Genomic DNA, 16561 nt, shown 5'->3' on the forward strand with positions numbered 1-16561 from the left:
GTCGCAGTCGAAGCTTGTGAGAGACTCGTTCGTACGGTCACCAACTACTGCACAAGAAGGCTTTTCAAAGCTTATTAAAGGGGCTGAGGAGATGCTACATGAGAATGTGCTTATGAAGGCCCGCGTACGAGAGCTTGAAGAGCAACTAGCAGAGGTAACAAAGCGCCGAGGGCGTAAAAGAAAGCGGATTCAGACAGGCGGGACACTAGAATTTGGTGCAGGAGCATCGCAGGCAGCTGAAAGTGCTTCTACTAGTCGTATAATATCAAAGAAAGCGCGTGGTGGGGGTAGTCAAGAAAAGGCCCAGCCAGGTCAACGGCACTGTGGAATCTGTGGGAGAGTGGGCCATAACGCCCGTACGTGCCAAAAAGATGTAGAAGAAGATTCTATGTTAGATGCAAGTGAGTCGTACGAAGCATCTATAGCTAGTGTAGAGTAATTCAAGTTTTCATATGTGATGTTCGCGATGCCAAGAAAAAGTGGCACACTCGGTGGGGTGGCACTCTCGGTGGTGGAATACGTTATATATAAAGTAGCCTTAAAATTTAAATTTAGAGTAGCTTTTCTACTACTTTTAAACAACACTTTTAGTAAAGACTTTATTCAGGCGTTATTATATATAATAGCTACTATAATAGTACTTAAAAATAATAAAAGTCTTATTTAACTAAATAATATTGTTTAAATCTTTAAGTGTCTAATTTTTATAAGTGAAATACTACTTAAGTTTTTTTTATTCTATTTTTCTAATATCAACTTAAACTTCCTTATTAGCTTTATTTTATTATAACTAGCTACTTAATAGACTTTTTATACAGTAAATAATAAAATATTATAGCTATAAATACTAACATTACTTGTAATATTAGCGTAGCTCTTTCTTTTATACTTATTATAGTATATATTTTTAAGTGTAGCGTTATATATTTTATTTTATTTATAAAGGTAGCTTATAAAGTGGTTCACAAGTAAGTCGCTAACCCAAGCAAGTCGCTAACGCCCTATCACTATATCTACATTAACACGTTATTATAGTTTTTTATTATAGTTAATAAACTATTACAATATACTAAATTAATTATTAAAATTACTACTATTACTTACACTATCTATCTTAACTACGCAGGTACGAGTGTTATGTCTAGTCTACTTGCAACGCCCGCACCGCCGCTCTCCTTACACCCTCTTTAACGCACTCTTACTATTACTATAACTACTACTTGCCTATTTAGCTAATACTTTTTATACTTTACCTATAGTAAAAGTCTCTTCTATCTATATATATTGCTATTTATAGCTTTTACGCTAATTTAACTCATTAAAAGCTACTTAAAGCGTACTTATTTCCTCTATCATAAGCGTGATTTTATATACTATTTGCTAGGCCCCCTTGCTTAGCTACGCGATCTACTTAGTAAGTAAATTAGTAGAAGACTTATAGCGTTTTCTTACGCTCTCTTAAATAAGACTAATTTAAGACTTAACTTCGCGCGCGTTGTGTAGTGTCTGCGCCTACTAAGTAGCTACCTATTATAGTAATTGTATAGGTGTTTGCACTACTACATTAAGCTTAGATAGCATAGCCTATAGGTTGTGTAGGACTAGACTAGCGCCTCTAAAGCTAGCTTAAATATTCTCTTTTATAATAGACTGCTTAAAAGCAGTCTTAAAGGCTAGTAGGAAGGTCTCTTTACTAATATAGTGGTTACTATAATCTAAGGCGTAGGCGCGTTAGATCGCTAAATACTACTCTTTGTTGTCTTTGTAGGCAAGGTACTTATTAACGTCTAGTTTAAGGATTTGCCTACTGTAAGAGGCTACGCCTAAAGTGTGTGTGTGATCGAGTATATCTATACGACTACCTGGACTTCAAGAAGCTTGAAGTCTTGTTACTGCCTTTTTGGCTATGGATGGCGTAAGTAGTCGTACGCTCGGCCCGTTAGGCCCGCCCATTACACCTACTAACTGTAACGGCGCAGGTAAGGCAGGTCGGATCTGTTTCGGTCGTAGGATCACTCAGAGGCATATGGGAGTGCGTGGGATCACAAAGAGCCTAGATTCAACAAGCCACCTATAGGCCTTGTACGAAAGGATATCAAAAGTCTACAGAGCTAGCTACAGGGAGTGTCTCAATATATACCTATCCTAGTCGGGTCCGAATTCGGATCCGACCTCGGGCGAATGGCTGATGAAGGGCGGCAGGTACTTCCTCCGATCCGGCTCTGGGATTGGCTCAATACTTGGCGAAGTTGTAACATCGTTACACTAACTAAGTTCTTAAAGTTAGTCTTAATAGCTAGATAAATAATTAGCTTAGTCTTGCCTAGTTAGAGCACTTTAATACCTATACAAAGAGCTCTACTATAGGTAAGTATTAACTACTTATTATTAATAGCTATAAAAGCTACTACTTTATTAATTTCTAAGATCTTTATAAGGAGAGGAATATTATACTTCATTATATGCTTACGCACTTATCTTACCTATTATAGCTCTTTAACGTCGCCTACTTCTCGCTATTAAAGCGTAAGTATAGCAACGCTATTTTAGGCTTAGCACGTAACTGCACCTTACTTATAGTTGCCTAGCTATATCTACTTTTTTTTCTTATATCTTTCTAATACTATAATAACTAACTATAATAAAATCTTGCCTATTATAAAGCTAGTCTTATTAAAGTTATAAATGTTATTATCTATAATACCCTACTTCTACCTTATCGCCTAAACTAAGTTAAACTAGCGCTAGATAGCTACTAGATCCTTATAGGCGGCTTACTAGTAATTATAGGAATAGCTCTAGCGCATATAGAGCTTAGAAGTCTGCTTAACAAAGTTATTAACCTAGTTCTTGCTAATAGGGTTGCTACTACGCTTCTTTAATAGTTAATTAGCTATTACTTAAATATTAAGCTTTATAGGCGTAAATCCTTACGTAGACTCTTTAAGAATACGCTTAACTATAGCCTCCTCTTCTAGCTTATTTAGACGCTTTAATTTTAGCTTATAGTCGCGTTAAGAGCGCTTTTTAGCGCGTTAATTAGATAGAGTTCTTTATAGGACGTTGTAGATAGTAGTAGCATAGTTTACACTTTAAACACGTTGTAACTAGACGTTAAAAAGAGTAAGTTAAAGATTAGATTTAGAATATATTAATCGATAGTTGCGTTGTTAAGACATTACGTGTTATAGTAATAAATTTAATAGGCTAGTAGGGCGTTAGCGACTTGCTTAGGTTAGTGACTTACTTGTGAACCACGTTATATAAAGTATTTTTAAGGTACTATAGAAGAATCTTAATTAGACGTACGTTAGGCTTAAAGCCTTGCTAGTAGGCTCTATTATAAATTAAGTTAATTATACGTAGTAATATAGTTATTATTTCTATAATTTTATATATAAATTTACTACTAAAAGATAACTTTAATATAATAATAAAAGACTAAGTTAATATATTTATATTTAGAGCTATAGTAGATTAAAAACACTTAAGAAATAAGTATATAAGCTATCGCTAGCTTTAAAAAATTAGTATAGGCGCTAAGAAGAGTTAGGCTAATAGGCTAGCGGCTTAGCGTGGCGCTAGCAAGAACTTTTGACAGTCACCTCCGTATCTGACTTCAATCTCACCTTCATCTTATCAAGGTGCGGCCATGCTCGGATCAACATCATGCAGCACAGTCTGCCCGAACAACCATGTTATTGACCGCGATAGGGTGCCTGCGACGGGAAATCTTCGGTGATTGATTTCGGCGGCCTCTGTGGTCTCGTGCCTATGTACTGCGTTGTTTGTTTGTTTGCTCAAGGCCTCTGAATCAACAGAAAGGAAAACAGTGTTGATGCAGTTGGCTCCAATATGCAGCATGCAGCTGGACGGAACCCAAGTTTCAGAATGAGCTTTTTTAGTTGCCGTGCTCCCGATGTCAGTCGGTTCAGTGTGGGGCTTACATGTAGTCGAACATGTTTCTTTTGAGCCCAGCCATTTGGCACCCCTGAGCGCAAGCCGGTCGAGATCCTTGGGTAAACACCGCTAACCACAAGATTTCGTGTCGAGACATCTGGAGCAAATGCGTCACCTGCACTGAGCAAGTCGCGGTGTCAGCATCTACCTACTTGGGCCGTTTACCGACTACGTCCCCACTTAACGGAGACATGAAACACTCCTCTTATTTAAGAGAAGCAGGTGACGGAGATTAGCAGCGTCAGCAACGTAGACTGCTTTTGGACAGGTTAGAGAGGTGATGGGCATTCCAGTAGCGTGTTAGAAGTAAAAGCTTTAGTTATATAAGACTGCGGCTAAGGATACGGATTCTAGTATACCCACGACACTCGTTTGACTTTTTCACATTATAATATCTTCTCTATACATATGTACACCATGGTTGTCCTAACTGCTGGCATCTTCTTGGCGTCGCTGGCGGCGTCTGCTTCTGCGGCACCGGCCGTGAAGCGCGCTCAAACCTGTACCTTTTCTGGTGCCACTGGAGCCGCCGCCGCCGCCTCTGCCGCTCAATCAAAGTGCTCGACTATTACCCTGTCGAACCTTGCTGTGCCTGCGGGCCAAACTCTCGACCTCTCCAAGCTTGCTGATGGCACCACTGTCATCTTCGATGGCACTACCACCTTTGGCTACAAGGAATGGGTGGGCCCTCTGGTCAGCATTGGCGGAAGCAAAATTACCGTCAAGGGTAACCCGGGCTCCGTTCTCGACGGTGATGGTGCTCGCTGGTGGGATGGCAAGGGAGGCAACGGTGGAAAGGTCAAGCCCAAGTTCTTCGCCGCCCACGGCATGACCAGCTCCACCATCTCCGGCATCACCATCAAGAACCCTCCTGTTCAGGTTGTCAGCATCAACGGTGCCAATGGTCTGAACATTGTCAACTTCACCATTGACGGCTCGGCTGGTGACAAGCTTGGCCACAACACGGATGGTTTCGACATTAGCGACAGCACAAACGTTGTGATTGATGGCGCAAAGGTCCACAACCAGGACGACTGCGTTGCTATCAACTCTGGAACTGTATGTGCACACCTTTCTATTACGCGAAGGAACTAGCTAACCTGTAACCAGCACATCTCCTTCACCAACGGTTACTGCTCTGGCGGCCACGGTCTCTCCATCGGCTCTGTCGGCGGCCGCAGCAACAACGTCGTCGACTCGGTCACCTTTGCCAACTCCGAGGTGGCCAACTCGGACAACGGCCTGCGCATCAAGGCCAAGGTTGGCAAGACGGGCAAGATCAGCAACATCACCTACAACACCATCAAGCTCACCAACATTGCCAAGTTTGGCGTTCTCGTCGAACAAAACTACAACAACGGTGATCTCCACGGCAAACCCAGCACCGGCATCCCTATCACTGGCCTCACTCTGAGCAACATCTCAGGTGATGGTGCCGTTAGCTCGGGAGGCAACGGTGTTGTCATCGCGTGCGGTAGCGGCAGTTCTTGCGCCGGCTGGAAATGGGACAATGTCAACATCTCGGGTGGTTCAAAGTCCAGCAAGTGCATCAACGTCCCTGGCGCTGCCGCGTGCTTGTAAAGTCCATTTGCACTGCTAGGTGAAGAGCATCTGAACTGTGTTTGAGCTCTTTGCGCTAGCATACCATATTTTTCTTCTTTTTCTTTTCCCTTTAGGCTTTTGCGCCGGTGTAATCAGAAACAGGGACTTCGTTGTACATTTCATCATTATGGTTGTTATTTTTTTTTTCAAGTAGAGAAGTTGTAGCAACACTGCCCGGCTCAAGGATCATATGAAAATTCAAAATCGTTTGCTTTCTTCCATTATTATTATAATTTGCTTGCTTCTCGTGCGTATCAGATGAGGTTGGGGTTTTCCTTCCCCTGAGCTACTTATTTCCTGATTCAGCCTCTTCGCTCGAGTGCTATCACGGAAAACTATCCATCGGCCAATGGGAGTTTCCTAGGGATACTGTTGCCCGATCTGTCCAGGTCACCCTGGTTGGCTGTTCCTTTCCGGCAAGGCATCCAACTACGTCATGCGCTCAACTCTTTTACAACCTCTTTTAGGTCCTGGTGCAATGCTTTCGAAGGATACTCGACAGTTCCCCAGCAAATCTTTATTTCCACCTTGCAAACGGACCCAAATTAGCCTGAAAAACTAGTAGTGCCCCCGTCAGATAAGGCTTCTGGTCACCCAAGCTCGAATACGACTAACCATCACGACGCCATGTTGTGTAGATGATGCAGTGGTATTCTAGTTGTTGTCGGTTATTTCAAGTAATCTCTAATTTTCCAGTGCTTTTCATGCAAGGAGTGAGTGCGGGCCATATGTGAAGGCGAAGGGGAATGCGGGAAGAGAGGCGAGTTTTGCAATGACGGGATGTGATGGTGTCGCGTATACGAAGTTTTATGCCGCAGGGCTATCGTGGCAAAAAAACCAAAGGGAAGTTTCTTAATAGTAAGAATGGAGAAATCCAGACCAGTGCAAAGTTATAGTAAATCAGCGGCATTTTTGTGTCCGCATTTCCTTGACTTGGTCTGAGCATGATGCTGAAGAGAGTTAAAGACATGCGAAACGCACCTTGGCGATATTCCCAAACCTCTCCTAGTCAAACACACCGAAAAAAGGCAAGCATTTGCATTCATAAAATAGATTGACATCCATATTCCATTAAAACAAACCACCGCACCTCACCGCTTGAGCTCCGGCGCCGTCCCACCCATCTCCCCCCTCACCCCGTCCGTCAAAAACTCCAGCTCCATACTGCGCTTCCCCTCGCGATCCTTACTCCCCAGCAACACCGGAAACAATGAAAACGCAAAGCCAGTGCCGACAGCGAAATACACGAGCACAGCCAGTCCCTGCATACCGGCCTTTTCCTTCTGCACGTCGAGCTGATCCTTCCACGCACTCCACATGTAGGCGGACATGCCAGCGACAAAGTTGGATACAGACAGGCTGATGAGTTCGTAAGGGGCTTCCATGAGTGTTAGCGACGCCAGCGAGCTCTGCCATGCGAGATGCGAGCGAACATTGCGGTACTGGATGCCGTTGGAGAGCCACACGCGCAGCGCAGACGCAGTGCGTATGTAGCCGAGTTCGCGCTGCTGGATGCAGGTGAAGAAGGTGGCGAGCAGCGAGAGCATGGTGCTTTGTGTGAAACATGCTCGCACGACAAAAGTAGTGTTGTTGAGGTCAGGCAGGGAGAAGGCTTGGAGAGCTAGTGTTGCTAGGAGCGCGCCCTGTAAGTACCTTAGTGAGTCCCCTCTCCATGTACTTTTTCCAACGCAGACAGAGCTGGGATGCTGCCAATAGTCAGGATCAGAAGACATACGACCAGGGCCACGAGTCTAAACTGTTCCAGCTTTGCCTCGCGCATTTCCATGACGTCCTTGTCCGAACCGTCGTTGATCAGATGCTCGAGCTTCTCCAGGTCCTCGGCATCGAACAGCAGCCACACGCGCCAGCGGTACGACGGCCCGTACCGCGCAAGTGCATATGCATTCTGGTTCCACGTTCGCAGGTGCGAGAAGCCGTTGAAGAGGTAGCGCGGCGCAACGAGCACGCGGGCGGCTGCTCGCGCGGGGAAGCCCAGGGCGCTGAAGAGCTCCGCTGTAGACATATGGTTTAGGGTCTGGGAACAGGCGTGGGGAGATGGGGGCTTTTTTTTCTGGGGAATATAACCTACTGTTGCTATCGGCCGAATTATTCATGGTCCCAGCACGTCGCAAGGGGGGGTTCCACTTTTGCATCCTGGACGTAGATAGCATCCATGTGGTATGGCGTTGGCCCCCAATTTACATGTGCTGCAGGCTGTCGGGCTGTGATTGGTCCGGTGAGGACATCAAGATGAACCTGGTACAAGTGGCCATCGAACACGCAGAAAACATCACCATGGAAACTGCACTGGCATCGAGTCGGTGGAGGCTAAACGTATGCTTGTATTGCAAAAAAGCAAATCCGGGTATAACAACAGCATGTGAAATGTGTTTGCTCATCCGCCATGAGCCCTGCATCTTCCAGAGAACACAGCACACCAGTCTCTACACAGCTGCTCCTGAAGCCTTTGCCTTCTCCTGTGCCTCGAGCTTTCTTCGCGCAGCCAGAATCATCTCCTCTCTCCGCCGTTGCAGATTTGCCTGCCTCTCGGTCTTGTCGGTGCTCCAGGCTTTCGACTTTGGTTGCTCTTCTTGCGCGGGCTGTGATGCCTCGGAAATCTTTGCGGACAGGTTGTATCTCGTAATCAGATCAGGATGTGAGGGTCGTGCTGGTGTAGCTGCTGGCCGGACGGGCGCAGGCGAGGCTCGCGGACCCGGTATTTGGAAAGATGGCGGCGCCTAGACCGGAGTCAGCGGACTGCATGCTTGCAGACACGTATTCTCAATGGATCCTCTTACCGCGTCCAAGCCCCTCCCGCTCAGTGCTCGTTCTGTCGTTGCCGCGACATTTCCGCCGTTTCGCTGCAGGTCCCACGCAATGTCTCTTCGACTGAACTGCGGCAGCATCTCGGCTACCTGGTCAATCTGCGCCAGGTTTAGACGGGGCGTGGTGCGGTTGGCGGCTGCCCGCGTGCCTGGCGCTGCGGCTGCGGGCTTGCTAAAGTACCATCGGACGGCCAGGAAGGTGACGACGATAAAGACGAGGACCTGGGGGACGTTGATGCTCTGCTCCGTCATGACTGCTCGCCGGCTCTGCGTGGGAAATGGCTGTGTCGATGCAGCGAGGTCAGAGGCGTGCCCGGGAGCGGCGTGAGAGGCGTGGGGAGTCTTGGAGGCGGCCGCAGGGGCGATGCGCAGTCGGTGTCGGGGCGGGGTATCGGGGCAATGTGCCAGGTGGCTGACTGCGGGCAGCGTCCAGCCAGGAGGATTGGCAGGCAGAAGTAATCGTGATGTGTCGCCTGCGATTGTTGGTTGACGTTGGTCGGGTTTCCGAGCACCGCCATTTGCCGAGGCTCCCCCGAAACCTAATCCCAAAACCGCCTTGACCCCTTCCCGACCTTCACTCCTCGACCCACCAGTCCGCCGTTTCTCCACACGCCAAACCTGGGCCCTCGTTCGCACACCAGCTGGGCACGCCGCCTAGCCGTCCGCTCCTTTGCTTGATGCCATTGCCGTCCAACAGCGGGATGCGTCGTTGTTCAAAGCCCCTTGACATATATCCCGCTTCGCGCCCGTTACGCGCCGACATTCATTAGAACATGACTTCCACCATGATTCCCAGGAAACCCCTGCCACAACCGACTCAGGCGCATTTGAAAAATGGTCCGGATGCCAGCGGGAGCGTCCCCCTAGAGCATAGACCGAATGTACATACGTACCACCAGGATGGCCTTTCGGACCAGCAGAAGAAAGAAACGGCAATTGGGGACGACTCGTCCTCCATTGAAGAAACTATACCCCATGACCATGGGCTCGAGGAGAGGCAGGATGCAGTCAGAGGACAAGTCTTTGCGGGCACGACCGGAGGCGGCCTTGGTTCAGCAATTTCTCGTCGCCTGGACAATTTCCTACCCCCGCAAAAAAGATACTTCAACGACCGGATCAGCCGCCGCACACTACTCATCATTATCGGCATCGCATTCCTCTGCCTCCTGGCGCTCATAATAGGTCTCGCAGCCGGTCTGTCGAGTGGTGGATCCAGGTATGCTGTCTGCTTCCTCTTGAAACCAAGCAATTGCTAATCACCTATGCCAGTGGCCCCGCCCTACCTTTACCTGGAGGGGCGCAAACCTACACTGGTGACCTAACATATTACAATCCCGGCCTTGGCGCTTGTGGAGGGACTTATGGCGACAATGATGCGGTCGTGGCAATTTCCCATTTCCTCTGTAAGACTCTTCTTTTCTAATATACAAGACACACCAACTGATACATCTCAAAGGGGACAAAAACCAAGTTGGCTCCAACCCCAATACCAATTCTTTCTGTGGGAAGAAGATTCGTGCCCAGCGTGTGGATGAGCGGACGGGCAAGCTCGCCAGTGTCGACTTGACTGTCATTGACCGATGTAAGTGCTTCGGATGACATGACCTGTCTCGTAATTAGCAATCTGTTGTTGCTGACCTTGTACTAGGCACTGGTTGTAAACCCACCGATCTCGACGTCAGCCCCGCCATGTTCAACAAGCTGGCCGCTCCAGCCTTGGGCAGGGTCAATGTAGAATGGGCTTGGTTGTAACCATGTCAATTCTTTTCTTGAGGGTTTTATGATTTTATTCTTTTACGCGAAGGATGATGGGTTATCACTTATGATTTTTAGTTGATCGCCAAGGAGAATGGGTATCCCTTCTGATTATATATCGACAAACTTGATATATAATTAGAAGGGATACCCATCCTCCTTCGCGATAAACTAGAAAATCATAAGTGATAACCCACCATTCTTCGCGCAAAAAGATAAATCATAACATCAATCCTTTTTGTATATACTTTTGACCGTGTCTCACGCGGTTTCCACTGCAATCGCCACGTTCAATCTCGCAAAACTTCATCCATCATGTATATACACCCAAAACTCTTGATACCCACCCGTTCAACCTCCAGACAATGTACCGAAATCATAAGCATGTCATCCCTTCCTTGACCAAGACGACCGACCCACCAAATCCACACTACGCACAGATATCCTACAAAACACAGCCCTCACACAGTCCAATGCTTCGCAATAACATCCCTCGGCAACACGCCGACATTAGTCTTCATCCTGAAAATCCGCAGCGGGCCCCCCTTGACATCGTACACCAGCACCGCCGCGCCACCCTTCGTTTTCTGCACCACGCGCTTGATTTGCGCCAGCAGGTTCACCATCCTGCGCAAGCGCTCCTGGTTCGCTTCTTCCCATTGCGCAAAGTCAGCCGCGGCATGCGTAATGTCAATGGTATGCACGGTGCCCATGTCGTGCTTTCCAACGATAAAGTAGGGCGTGCGGCCGAACCACAGCTGCGGCATGGCGGCGAGCAGGCGGGTGAGGCCTTTGCTAGCTTTGATTTCCGCGAGGCGCGTGGGCGCAATCAGACTTCCTTTTGCCAGTGCGACTGTCGGCTTGTCCGAGGCTGATGGTCTGGGCGGCCGGCCGCGACCGTGATGATGGCTTGCTGGGATAGGTGCTCCATCTGCGACTTTCAGGTGGGATATTGCCGATGTAAGGTCGTCGGTTGGGTCTACGGTTTGATTCTGGCGGTTCTCTGAGGCAGGAGTAGGAATAGCTTCATCTGTATCTGCGTCGTCGTAGTACGCGTCGACTTCAAAGCGAACAACGCAGTCCAGCGGCCCAATATGGTACCGGATCACACGGTGGTGGCTACTTGAGTCCGCTATTTCGCAATCGGGCGTTGTAAAGCTCGATTCAAAGTTGTGTCCGTACCCCGAGTCTAGTGTGCCGTGGGTCACGATTTCGAAGCGCCGCTCCTTCCGATTGATAACGAGCGTGTTGTTGATGGTGTGCAGGCCCATGCAGAAGGGATTGGGTTTCCGGCCGTCGCCAAAGAGGTCGAGCAGCTTGCGGAGACTGTTGCGGTTGACGATTATGTCGGCCTTGTCGAGATTGGTGTTTGGGTTCATCATGGAGAGCGCGCGGAAGGCAGGCTCGAATGGGTACTTGGGAGCGCGAGAGGTGTTTTGGTCGAGAAAGTGGCGGCCTCTGTCCTCTGCGAGGGTGAATGGCAGCGCGGGAGGCGTCCACTTGGGAGGTCCTCCGGGTACGTAGATGGCCCCGTCGTCTTGCCAGTTGTAACTGCACAGTGTCTCGAAGCCCTGTGCGGACGAGACTTGGGTGCTATCCATTTCTAGTGACGTCGTGTCAATGGTGCGCATGGGCGCCCCGGTGATTTCTTTGAATACCCATGCTATCTTGCTTTTGAGTGCTTTTGAGCTCTTTGCTTGCGGCAGTTGCTTATGAGGAGGCTTTGGTGTGGAGGAGGAGGCTTGTACTGATGCTGACTGCGGTGGTACCGCTCCAGAGTCCACTTTCTTGGTCGATGGTCCGTCCGACGACAATACCGCTACAGGTGCTGTTTTTAGCAGAGGCTCCTTGGTATCCGGGGCAGATTCCGCAATTTCTATTGAAGGGGTATGCGGTTCTTGGACGCCTGAAGCTTTGGCTGCTCGTATTCTTGCACGTGCACTGCCGCCATGATGAGTTTGGAGTCTGCATAAATATTTGCTGCGAACCTACGACTTGCTCGGACGTGGCTTGCTTTTCTTCGGCTGAACACCACTTTCCGGACTTTTCCTCGGAGCAGGCTGACGTGCCGTTCTAGATCGGTTCTTCTGAACTACCTGCTGTGCCCTAAGAGCCTGATTTGCTAGGGCGTATGATGTAGTCGTGGATGCTCCATTCTCTGCCTTTCCTTGTTTGCTATGTCCGTGATAAGCTGTATGTGTACGCAGTTTGAGTGAACCACCTTACTGCTTCGCATGGCGCCGACTGCGTCTATGGGCTGCTTTTTGGGAAGTATTGCTTGTTCCCACATTTGACATGACAGTCCCCGCTGAAGACACGACCCCATTTTCTTGCTTAGGCGCGGCTGCAGGGTGTAGAGTCTCATGTTGCTGCATTCCTGGGACAATTGCTAGCCCATTGAGCTTTCTGGATTGTCTGTCAAGAAATGTGCATGATATCCGGGATTGCAAAGTTCGCTGGGGATGTACGAAGCGGGGTGTTCGCCGCAGGCAAGTCTTGACTTGAGTAGCCACTTGCCGTGGATGTTTGTGCTTTATATTGAATAGTTTGCGAATGCGCATCAGGAAAAAAGTCTCGACGGGTATGGATCGTGGTGAGGCTTGTGCCAGAGGCTGCTGTTGAATGGCGAGGCGCAGGTTTCACGTGCGCAGGCGATGAAAGATTGTCAGGGTTACGCGTCAAGGCACTTTGGAACCATCGTCCAACACCAGGCCCTCCCCCTCTCCCCCACGACATGGTGACGGCTTTTCCAATTCTCTTCTCACGTCGCCCTCATTTTAATCCCTTGTAATGTTTGTTTGACCGCTGTGTCTCCCCTGCTACCAGCCTGCCCCACGATATCGCATGTCTGGCACCACCCCTGCCTGTGGCGTTGAACGCTTCTAAACCCTCATGTCTACCGTCTTTTCTTCCCTTGTGCGGCCGCAAAAGTCCCGCCGGCTTTCAACGCCCTTCCGAGGAGCGCCTGCTTCTCCCCCTTCAATCGACAGCCATGGCCTCGACGAGCCCGATCTCCGCGACCTTAACACATCGCTCCAGGTGCTTACCGACGTCTTCCCAGACATCCAACCCGAGGTCTTTCGTGAGATGCTCTCGACGTTCAGCGAAGAGAGCAGACTGCAGGTCATCACAGAGACATTGCTGAAACATGCCAACAAATATGTGCGCGGACGGTACAGGATGCCAGCGGAGCAAGAGGAGCAGCGAGAGACGGCGCAAAAGTACAAGTATCGCAAGGAGGATGCCCCTAGAGACACACGCGGCGTGCCGCTTGCCCTCGAAGACAAGTTTCGCTCGCGGCGCTACAAGGAGGCGGCAAAGGAAGCGCTATACCAGGAGTTCAAAGGCCTCAGCCATTCCACCATCAAGGCGGTGCTCGCCGAGTACAACTGGAGCTATTCACATGCGCGGCCGACGCTACTGGACCTGTCGACTAGGAGTTGGAGATTAAGCATTACGAATTTCCTCATGCGACGCAAAGCGCCCAACGCAAACGACCACCCCTTGGTGGTATGGACCCCCGCCGACGAGCGGCTGAACCGACCGCCCATGCCCATGCTGGTGAAGACGAGGAGCGACGAGCTGAACCAAGAGCTCTACAACGCCCTGATTGTCCCGGAACACGAGCGGTACCGCGCCGAGCAATTGAAGCGAGATTACGAATTGGCGCTCAAGTGGAACGAAGAGGAGGCTGAACAGGAGGGCGAGATGTACGATTGCGAGTGCTGCTTTATTCCCAACACCCTCGAGCAAATGTCGGCCTGCGATGTCCAGGGCCACTATATTTGCTTCCGCTGCATACGACATGCCATCAACGCTGCGCTCTACGACCAAGGCTGGGCGCGCAACATCAACATCGAGTTCTGCACCTTGAAATGCATCGCGCCCATGACGGGCGGGTCTGACGAGTGCACGGGTTGCATACCGCTCAGCTTTGTGCAGCGCGCGCTTGACTCGGAGCAAGACGACAAAGACAACTTTGCCAAACTCAACGAGCGTCTCGCCAGCGACGCATTGACGCGCTCGCAGCTGCCACTGGTCCAATGCCCGTTTTGCCCTTATGCCGAACTCGACGACCTGGCGCTCCCAAACACCAGTCTCCTGAGTAACCTGCACTTCAAGTCCCAGCCCATTGTCGTCGCCCTGCTCGTCTCGATCCCGCTCCTTGAACTCCTGTGCTTCAAAGCCGCACAAGTCGTTCTCCTCGCCTTGCTGCTGCTATACGGCTGTGTAGCCGTGGCCCTGCGCCTCCCGATCGTCGCGCCCTTCAAAGCCGCCCTGCGCCGCATCCACCTCAAGCGACGGGGTCTCCGCTTCCAGTGCCTATCTCCCAGCTGCCAGCGGGCCTCGTGTCTAGGGTGCTCACTGCCGTGGCACGATCCCCACACGTGTTTTTCCTCGCAACTCACATCGCTGCGGCTCACTCTCGAGCGCGCCACCACCGACGCCGTCAAGCGCACGTGTCCGCAATGCAATCTCGGCTTCGTCAAGTCCGAGGGCTGCAACAAGCTCGTGTGTCTCTGTGGCTACAGCATGTGCTACGTGTGTCGCCAGGGCCTCGCCACAGAAGGCTACCAGCATTTCTGCGGCCACTTCCGCGAGAACCCGGGCCTCCCCTGCGACGAGTGCAACAAGTGCGATCTTTACCGTGTTGAAGATGAAGATCGCGTTGTGAAGCGCGCGAAAGAGAGGGCCGAGGCTGAGTGGTGGGAGGCGCAGGGCGAGGGCGCCAAAGAAGGATTGCAGATGCAAGTTGCGAAAGATAAGGGCATCGAGGGAAGGGGCATATTGGGACTCAAGAGGAGTAGGTGGGAAGCTTGGATTGAGATTTTGCTGGATTCTTTGCTCGTTTGATCAAGGTTTATTATCTCTTTTTTTTTCTTTCTCTCTCTCTCTCTCTCTCTCTCTCTCCGTCTATTTCTCCGTCTCTTTCTTTCTGTCTCGTCATCATTTTCTATTCTCATCCTCATCCTCATCTTCATCCTCATCCTCATCCTCGTCATCTTTCTTTCTTTCTTTCTTTCTTTCTTTCTTCCTCAGTCGTTCCTACTCAGTCATTCAAATGCTTTGCAAAAAAAAAAGGTAAAGAAAGGGGGAACGGTATGGCACGGCGTTTTTTGGTGTTTTCATCTCTCTCCATCTCTCCATCTCTTTAACTCTCTCAGTCTCAAACTCGTCATACGGTTCGGATCCAAAAAAAAAATTTGAAGCGATGACCAACCAACGACATGTGTGATACCCCCCCCCCTCTTCCCCGCTCCCTTTTTCTTCCCACTCCCCTACTACATTTCTCAGATTGTGTAAAATGGTCTCCTTGGTTTTTGGTTTTATTTTTGTGCAGCATTATCGGTTTGTTGTTTACCATGGATATTGGAGGTTATATATATCTAGATCGGGCTCCTCCCAAGAGAGAATTTGCCTGGAGATATTTTTATACAGTGATTTATCTATTCATTCCAAAGTTTGTTCTACCGTGATATATATATATATATGTGTGTGTGTGTGTATTTGGTACCAAAGAAGAATTCCTGTTGAATCCGTGTCGTATGGTGGTAAAGTGCGTTCATGTTCATGTTCATGTTTATGTTGTTTGGAGTGAATGAACTAGTGAATGAATGTATGCATTAATCCTCGTTGCTATTACAAAATGACATGTGGCCGAGAATAGCAGGACATGTATTTTCCATCATGTTTAAACAGGTACATTGCTCATGAAGACGGCGAAACTTTGAGAAAGAGCGAGAACAGATCAAGACATTAAATCAATTGCTCATTGCATATACTTGCTCGTACACAGCCTCTTGATTCCACACATGCCAGAGTCTCACATGTGCACCGACCTATCGTCCGTCTCCCTATCAGCCTCCTCCATAAGGCCTCCAGCCCAGCCACAGAAGTACCTGAAGCTAGCTTCCACCTACCTACCTTACCAGTTACCAGCCACCTAACCAAACTACGAAAAAAAGAACAAGTCAACGCCACCTTTCATTACGCAGATGGACAAGAAAGCGAAGAAAGAAAGAGGAAAAAAAGAGAAACAATAAAAACTCGGGTATGATGCAAACGACAAACACACCCCAAAAACCCGAATCCAGACCAGTTCAATGCGGATGAGTTTACTGCTCCTCTCAATCCAACATGGTCGAGGCCCAAAGCCCCCAAAAAACAAAACAAGAAGGAGAATCGTATCGTTCGAGGGCAAACGAAAAGAAAAAAAAGAAAAGAAGACTAAGGAGGTATTAAGTACAAATTTGCTGACATGATTGAATGGGATGAAGGGGCGTTCAATTCGTGATTCGCCCTACTACTAGTAGTATGTATTCCCCTTCCTCCACCCTTTTCTGGCTAGTTTGGGGGGGGGGATAGATAGCGCAAAAGGGGATAACAGAAGGAAGGAGAAAAGCAATGTGTGGGGCATA

General features: G+C 49.0%; 6 protein-coding genes across 6 annotated transcripts; 3 read left to right on the forward strand and 3 right to left on the reverse strand.

Moving 5' to 3' along the window:
- Window positions 1-4377: 4377 nt before the first annotated feature.
- SETTUDRAFT_92363 (glycoside hydrolase family 28 protein) lies at window positions 4378-5541 on the forward strand (the record flags this gene model as incomplete). The annotated part of the gene is made up of 2 exons (XM_008030210.1): window positions 4378-5019; window positions 5071-5541. The coding sequence occupies 2 exons, from the start codon at window positions 4378-4380 to the stop codon at window positions 5539-5541; spliced, it is 1113 nt and encodes a 370-aa protein (XP_008028401.1).
- A 921-nt stretch (window positions 5542-6462) lies between these two features.
- SETTUDRAFT_155287 (uncharacterized protein) lies at window positions 6463-7585 on the reverse strand (the record flags this gene model as incomplete). Its single annotated transcript, XM_008030211.1, has 3 exons — window positions 6463-6512; window positions 6728-7205; window positions 7298-7585. 3 exons carry the CDS (start codon window positions 7583-7585, stop codon window positions 6463-6465), a joined length of 816 nt encoding a protein of 271 aa, XP_008028402.1.
- Window positions 7586-7889: 304 nt separating this feature from the next.
- Window positions 7890-8768, reverse strand: SETTUDRAFT_172535 (uncharacterized protein). The gene is made up of 2 exons (XM_008030212.1): window positions 8361-8768; window positions 7890-8300 (listed from the first exon to the last, which is right to left on the reverse strand). Exons 1-2 carry the CDS (start codon window positions 8637-8639, stop codon window positions 8007-8009), a joined length of 573 nt encoding a protein of 190 aa, XP_008028403.1. The 5' UTR covers window positions 8640-8768; the 3' UTR covers window positions 7890-8006.
- A 392-nt stretch (window positions 8769-9160) lies between these two features.
- On the forward strand, window positions 9161-10486 carry SETTUDRAFT_180098 (uncharacterized protein; the record flags this gene model as incomplete). The annotated part of the gene is made up of 4 exons (XM_008030213.1): window positions 9161-9603; window positions 9657-9790; window positions 9844-9969; window positions 10036-10486. The coding sequence occupies 4 exons, from the start codon at window positions 9161-9163 to the stop codon at window positions 10137-10139; spliced, it is 807 nt and encodes a 268-aa protein (XP_008028404.1). The 3' UTR covers window positions 10140-10486.
- Window positions 10487-10603: 117 nt separating this feature from the next.
- Window positions 10604-11773, reverse strand: SETTUDRAFT_172537 (uncharacterized protein; the record flags this gene model as incomplete). The annotated part of the gene is made up of 1 exon (XM_008030214.1): window positions 10604-11773. One exon carries the CDS (start codon window positions 11771-11773, stop codon window positions 10604-10606), a length of 1170 nt encoding a protein of 389 aa, XP_008028405.1.
- A 1188-nt stretch (window positions 11774-12961) lies between these two features.
- SETTUDRAFT_164307 (uncharacterized protein) lies at window positions 12962-15053 on the forward strand. The gene has a single exon (XM_008030215.1). It carries the CDS (start codon window positions 13035-13037, stop codon window positions 14994-14996), a length of 1962 nt encoding a protein of 653 aa, XP_008028406.1. The 5' UTR covers window positions 12962-13034; the 3' UTR covers window positions 14997-15053.
- The last annotated feature ends 1508 nt before the right edge of the window (window positions 15054-16561 follow it).

The sequence above is a fragment of the Exserohilum turcica genome, assembly GCF_000359705.1.
Source record: "Exserohilum turcica Et28A unplaced genomic scaffold SETTUscaffold_4, whole genome shotgun sequence".
Classification (NCBI taxonomy): Eukaryota; Fungi; Ascomycota; class Dothideomycetes; order Pleosporales; family Pleosporaceae; genus Exserohilum; species Exserohilum turcicum.

What these genes read in the sequence shown, in the direction of transcription:
- SETTUDRAFT_172535 (XM_008030212.1), bottom strand. Translation starts at nt 8,639, where the DNA reads ATGACGGAGCAGAGCATCAACGTCCCCCAGGTCCTCGTCTTTATCGTC. An exon ending in GCGGGAGGGGCTTGGACGCG is followed by an intron (nt 8,301 to 8,360) that starts GTAAGAGGATCC and finishes ACTCCGGTCTAG; the next exon opens with GCGCCGCCATCTTTCCAAAT.
- SETTUDRAFT_164307 (XM_008030215.1), top strand. Translation starts at nt 13,035, where the DNA reads ATGTCTACCGTCTTTTCTTCCCTTGTGCGGCCGCAAAAGTCCCGCCGG.